At 36.5% G+C, this 6884-nt stretch overlaps 1 protein-coding gene across 1 annotated transcript; it reads right to left on the reverse strand.

The window, feature by feature from the left end:
- Positions 1 to 503: 503 nt before the first annotated feature.
- LOC114039057 (rab proteins geranylgeranyltransferase component A 2-like) lies at positions 504 to 3192 on the reverse strand. Its single transcript, XM_027856658.1, has one exon. It carries the CDS (start codon positions 3190 to 3192, stop codon positions 1270 to 1272), a length of 1923 nt encoding a protein of 640 aa, XP_027712459.1. The 3' UTR covers positions 504 to 1269.
- Positions 3193 to 6884: the final 3692 nt, after the last annotated feature.

Raw genomic sequence — 6884 nt, forward strand, 5'->3', positions numbered from 1 at the left:
CAGGGGTATTGAGTGATCACAATAGGGATTAGCATTTTCCATTGTTAATTCATAATATTATTACATTGTTTAAATTCTTAGTTTCTTATCCTATGGAGACAACACTTATTGCTCTAGTTCTGGTGAATAATTCATTTTTTTTGTTTTGTTTGTCATTATTTTCTTTTTTAAGTTAGTAGAGACTGGCAAAAATGTCTCATTTTACATAGCTGGACAACCCTTTATTAAAGTATAGTGGAGTTCCAGTTATAGAAATGCTCATGTATAAAAGCCATCAACACTTGAAAGAGAAAGGAGGGAATAAACATTTATATCATGTTTACTACATGCCAGGCACTGTATTAAGTGCCGTTATAAATACTATCTCATTTGATCCTCACAACAACCTTGTGAGACAGGTGCTGCTATCCCCATTTTACAATTGAGGAATCTGAGGCAAACGGAGGTTAAGTGACTTGTCCAGGGCCTCATTCAAGTCTTCCCAAGTCCAGTGCTCTATCCACTGCATTACATCCACAAAGAAAATTATTCTTATCACAGAATGCTATATTATTTACTTGGAGAGAACAAGATAACATTTTTATGATCTATTTTTCCATATAAGCTATTTCCCTGTGATTCTGTAAAAGTAATTTTGCATATTATTTTTAAGAACCTAGTAAATGTTATTCCTGCCAAGTCCATCCCATTGTTTTTCTCAGTGCCCAAGAGCACACCTAAAACTTGTTCTTAAAGCTGTCCCTGCTTCTGATTCTAGTTACTGAGGTTTCCTACTGAAGAAAAAGATTCCAAGCATAAAGATAACCATTTTGCTTAAACAACATACTGTTAGCTAGTAAGACAGTTCTTTTGTAAACTCAAGTATAAAAGTTTCTGAAAAACATCAACAATAAACATATTTTGGTGCTTCTAAAGATTCCAGAGGAAGTAAAAGTAGTGTCTGAACACTACATAACAGCTAACAATTCATCAGATCCCTTATCCTGATTAGTGCTGCTCCCAGGAGTAAAATTGCATCTGTTAATTCAAAAATTCTGACATCTTACAACAGAGAGAATAAATGTGTTTTAGAAGAGTGGTTTTGACTTTGTGCTACAATGCCCTTCTTCAAGGCGGGAAAAACTCTCCTGGTTTCTTTTAATATGTTGTAATTTTGCAAATAAAGATGACTTACTGTTGCTTTTGAGTATTTTCCAAACTTTTCTTGCATTAAGACAATTTGAACACTGGGTACAATTCTTGAATTAGGGCTCCCTATCTGACTGCCATCTATTCTTGAGCATGCTCTTCTGGGTTTCTTTGACCTGTGACTTCTTTGGCAGTGTCCGGCTTGGGTACAAGAACCTCTGGTTGCACACCATCTCCATCGAACACAATATCTTCAGGATTTGGAAGAGGGGGGCAAAATTCTTCATTTGGCAAAATGTGCTGGAAAAATGTTTTAGCCTGTTTAACAGCATGCTCATTTCCCAGAAAACAATCTGGTCCAGAGCAGACATACATGTTTGAAGGTAAGTTATTATAGGAGTCCCTGTTGATGCCTGAAGAATCTCTCATGTTGAAATAGAGGGCCCACAGAAGACTTGGTTTTTCTTGTTCCCCATTTTCCAGCTCCACTTCAGCATATGGGGTAAATAATTTCTGCACAACCAGTTCTAAATCTTCTCTTGCTGTTTTTTTTAAGGACATACAAGTCAAATGGACAAGATATGTTCCTTTCATGCATGTCATAGTAGAAGAGCACAACTCAATGACCCGAACAGCAGCAGACCCTGGTTCCACCGGTGGCACTGTCAAAATGGAAATGTGCTGATCAGAATCTGCATTCAGTATAGATCCATCTGTGATCAGCACTGCCCTTGATATCTGCCTATAGGTCACATTTGAACATGTTTTCTCAGAAAGGTAACTATCTTCAACAACAAAATACTTAGCACTTATTCTCTGACCAAAGTGATCTATGATTGCCTTGCATTTTCCAGACTCTTTGTCTACTACAAGGCACTGTACTGCATGGTTAAGACAATAGGTTCCACCAAATACTGCACACATTCTGCAGAAACACTGGGGCATTTCTCCTTGGCCATACAAAGGGAACAAAAATGGAGTGTTGCCATACCGCCCAAGACACTGAAGAAAGTTTCTTGTTTCTCTGAGGCCATCTAAGGTGTTGCTGGATGTCTCTGATGTCATTGCAATGGAATGAAGGACAAAGTGTCTCAGGTTGGGTGTCAATTTTTGAGTTTTTAAGTATTCTGAAAAGGTACTTTGCTCATAAGCTTTGTATTCATCAGGGTGCTGTTCATAATCCAAACAAAATGTCAGAAATTTCATCAGCATTCTCTTTTCTACCATTGTGAGTTTCTTGCTATTAAAAACATCTGCCCTGGAGCAAGGTACCTGTAGCACGTTCCCTTCTTGATATCCAAGAATCCTGGTGACATTTTTGAACTCTGCATATCGACTAACATTTGATTTGATTAGAAGGTCAATTAACAATCCTCGAGAATAAAGAAGCTTTGAGGTCAAATCAATATTAAACTTCCTGCCTTCTTTAACAATTTGGGAGTAAGTGATCCAATGCTTCTTGGGTGCATTAGCAACATCTTCCATGATAGGCACATGTTCAGCTATGTCCCGTTCCAAAGCTGACTGGCTACAACTTGTATAACCATGTTGATTTTCTTTCTCCAGTGTCACCTCTACTTCCAGTACTTCCAGAGCAGTCTCTGGCTCATTGTGTGGTGCTGGTAATTCAGATGTATCAGAGCAAGATGTGTCTACTGTGTCCAGAGGGTCATTTAGTCCAGGAGACATCACAGAGACAGGATTTTTCTGCACAGCACCAGCTTTTTCAATGGGATCATCTGAATCCTGACGAACATAACAAATGACTTCTACATGTTGAACGGTCTGATCTTTCTTTCTAAGGACAATGGCTTCTTCTGTTTCCAGTATTAGCTCCTGCCATGCAGCCCACTCTTCCCCAACATCACTCTCTTCTTGATATTCTTTTATCCAGGACAATAATCCTGAAAAGTTGAAACCAGCCCAGTTTCCTCCATAATAACTTCTTGAATCAACATGTAGAACACTCTGGCCACTTCTCGAGCAAGCAGCTGCGATGATGGACTCAGGCAAACCAGTCCCTATCACGATCACATCGAATTCTGAAGGGAGTTTATCTGCCATCTTGAGAGGGAAAGAGTCACATCTTACCACTTATTTTATAGTATTACCTACAAATACATCACAAAAAAATTATGCTAACTAGCAAAAACAGTATGTAAATTAAAATATGCCAATAAGTGGACTTTTATATTAACAGGGTAACATGGAATCATTAATTTGGACTATTAATTCACAGTAGAGGTGGTGACTGTATTAGTATTGTTGTTATTGTTGGTGGTGTGTGAGAAGGTGGTGTGTAAATTTATTGTTGTCAAGAACTCCTGGTTTGGAAACTCCCTCCACTGATGCAGCTTGACAAGGTATATACAGCTTGTTGTCTTAGAGAGCCGACTAGAGCATTGAGAAGTTAAGTGACTTGCTCAGGGTCACACAACATGTCTAAGGTAGGGCTTCAACCCAGTTTTTCCTAACTTCATGCCTAGACCTTTAACTACTTTTATTACAACATAGTCAATACCATTATAGTAGTAATAAGTAATTGTAGAAGCAGTAATAATAGTAGTAGTATAACAGAAATCAGGAAAGTACATGGCATAGTGGATAGTGTTGGACTTAGAGCAAAAAAGATTTGAGTTCAAATTCATCCTTAGACTCTAGCAATACAACCCTGGGCAAATCATTTAACCTATCTTAGACTCAGTTTCCTCATTTGTAAAAAGAGGGATAATAATAGCCCTTACCTTCCAGGGCTGCTGTATGAATCAAATGAGATAAAATTTGTAAAGCATTTTGTAAACCTTAATGTGCTACATAAATGACATTTAGGAGAATTTAAATACTGGATGGATTCAGTTTGCATTTGTACTAATCATGAAAAGGAAATTGCCAAAGAAATAAAATATTATGTTCTAAGAATTTTTAAAATCCCCTACAAATAATTCTACTTTACCAGGAACCTTATTGCATAGAATTTGAATATTATAGATTATCTTTGTTCATGAAAGTTTTCTATGTGGTTACTTTTGTCGCCTTAGATTTTGGTACTGTAAGTGACATAGAACACATAAGCAATATGTATTCCCAGAGAACAAAGTGAACTACTTATGTAGTTAGAATGAAGATCATTCTGAATGCTGCATTAATATCTCTGGTTATATTTTTAAGCTAAAAAAAGAACTCTAGTATGTTCAGTGAATCCTCAATGGTAAACAGACAGCAAACAAAAATATGGATAAAAATCATGCAATGAAAAGATGTTGAAGGGTAATTAGCTGAACCAGAGAACACCACCATATACGAGATCAGACGTCCATCAGCATATATTAGAAAGCAGGTGAAACTGCGTTATTTTCAAGTATTCTAAACTTCAGAACTAGTAAGAATTTTGAACTTACTCCTTTCATTTTGTATTCTGTATGAATGAGGTTGTAATGTATTATGTAACTCAAAGATACTTTCAGACTAAGCCTGTATCTGTCTGTAGTATTTAGGGAAATCAACATTGCTAGCATCATTTTCAAATCTCTCACTTTTGATTGATGAAAGCAGTAGCTCTTGAAGTAACATAACAAATTAAATCCTCTTGTGAATCATTAGAGAACTCATCATATACAGCCCAGGCAGCCTGGGGCCTTCTACCTCAGAGTAGAATGATACAGTCTACATTTTAAGGTAAAAGAATAAGACCTCACTCCATAAAATCACACATTGTAAAAGCCTGTCTTTTGCAAAGCATTAGGTAAGTATGTACCTCTATCCTAGTAATACAGCTTATAAATTATGAGTTTTTATGGTGTGGCATTTTAGAGTAGAATATTGTCAGTCATAACATCATGATGTGATATGTTGTTATGGAAGATGATGCCACAAGCAGAGACAATGTCATCCGTCGTTACAGAAGATGATGGTAAAGCTGGCACTTTACATATTTGAAATAAATACCTTCCACTTTCAATACCAAAGGCTGAAATTTCCAGAAGTCCTTCAGTAAGTTATTCACTGTGACACTGTGGACAAAAAAAAAAAAAAAAAGGAGATACTCCAACAATTGGATCTGGAGATCTGGAGGAAGAAACAAGGAAACAAGTGAAACAAGGAAAAGAAAAAAGCAGTTCAAGTTTACATTGGGTCCTAATGGGAAGTCAATGGCTAGGATTAATGACTAGGAGATGCATAGGAGAGGGATGATTTTTGTCAGTTTCAGTTAAGGGAGTGGAGGCATGCATATAAAATGAAAACCAAGCAAAAAATCCAAGTATAGTTCATCTCAGAGAATGCATTACCTATCTCCCATAAAAAGCATATGAAAACAGCGGCTAGAAAACAGTGGCTAAATTTTGTAAATTAATTCTCATCACAAATTTGCTCACTATAAGGAATAAATAAACATCCAGAAAGACCCAAAGCATTAGCTAATCATCTAGGAAATATAGTGAAAGGGAAAGACAAGATAATTACTTAGCTAATTCAGACTCAAACTTATCATTCTTTTCTCCTTCTACCCCAACTCATAGAAGTATTAATGAAATAGTAAAGCTTCGGCTAAATGTGACTTCAAGTCTCAATCAACAATCAATAATCCTTTATTAAACACTTACTATTGTGGAAGTATGTTGAAAATCTCCTTTTAGTTTCTCTAGAAATTAAGATATGCTATTTTTCTCCAGTCTTTTGTTAAGATGGGATAACTCCCAACTGGAAGAAAAAGGAGCTTTCATTCGATGAATAGATTAAGGATGATAACCAGATTAGAACACTTCCCCAAACTAAGAGCAATTTTTTCCCTCTGATTAGATTAGATGACGTTCCGCCCTAAAGGAAGTACCTTCTTCCCTTCAAGAGGGAGGTAGGAGGTTAGATTCCAGATATAGATCTGTGTGAACAACCCATTGACTCCTAGAGGAGAGTGATCCAGGAAGAAGGACATAAAAATATTGTTGCTCAATTCTAAACTGTTAACCCAGGCTGTAATATAAACTATTTTTTCCTTTTGCACAAGTCTTATAAATGCTGCATAAAACTGCTTTTTTTGTTGTTTTTTTTTTCTTTTTTTTTTTTTGCTGGGCAATTGGGGTTAAGTGACTTGCCCAGGGTCACACAGCTAGTAAGTGTCAAGTGTCTGAGGCCGGATTTGAAGTAAGGGCTGGTGCTCTATTCACTATGCCACCTAGCTGCCCCTTCATAAAACTGTTTTGGAGCAAAGTCATATCAGAGGGCATGGAAGACTATGTCAAGTTGTACATCTACCTCTCTAAACTGGATGTAGATTAATATCCTAAATTAAATAAGACTTTCTGGTAAACTGCTACCTAAATGGAGAATACAGCATTTACATTAAAACTTTTTTTCTTCTACTCTATGTGTCAGGTATTAGTGTTCTACTTTCTCTCTGCCTCAAACACCTACAATTTTCTACTTCCACAACTTTATTCACATTGTCTCCTCTTCTCCTCCTAAAATTGTCTTCTCTCCTATAGTTCTGACTGCAGTAATTCCTACTCATGGAGCAACTTAAATATTATCTTCTCCATGGGAGGTCTCCACATCTTTGTATCTTCTAGTAAAGAAGGCAACATCATGTAGTGGAAATAACAGTGAATTTAGAGTCAAATGAGATACACTTTTAATTCTGACTATGATATTTACTACCTGAGTGACTTAAGGGAAGTCAACTAACTTTTGAGGCAATAAATAAGTTGTCAATTTCCTCAACATCAAGTGCATATAGATGTGCACATAGTAGATAATCAATA

Source organism: Vombatus ursinus, unplaced genomic scaffold (genome assembly GCF_900497805.2).
Source record: "Vombatus ursinus unplaced genomic scaffold, bare-nosed wombat genome assembly UNPS02011591.1, whole genome shotgun sequence".
NCBI lineage: Eukaryota > Metazoa > Chordata > Mammalia > Diprotodontia > Vombatidae > Vombatus > Vombatus ursinus.

Excerpts from the sequence above, each read along its gene's own strand:
- LOC114039057 (XM_027856658.1), bottom strand. The coding sequence starts at position 3,192 with ATGGCAGATAAACTCCCTTCAGAATTCGATGTGATCGTGATAGGGACT.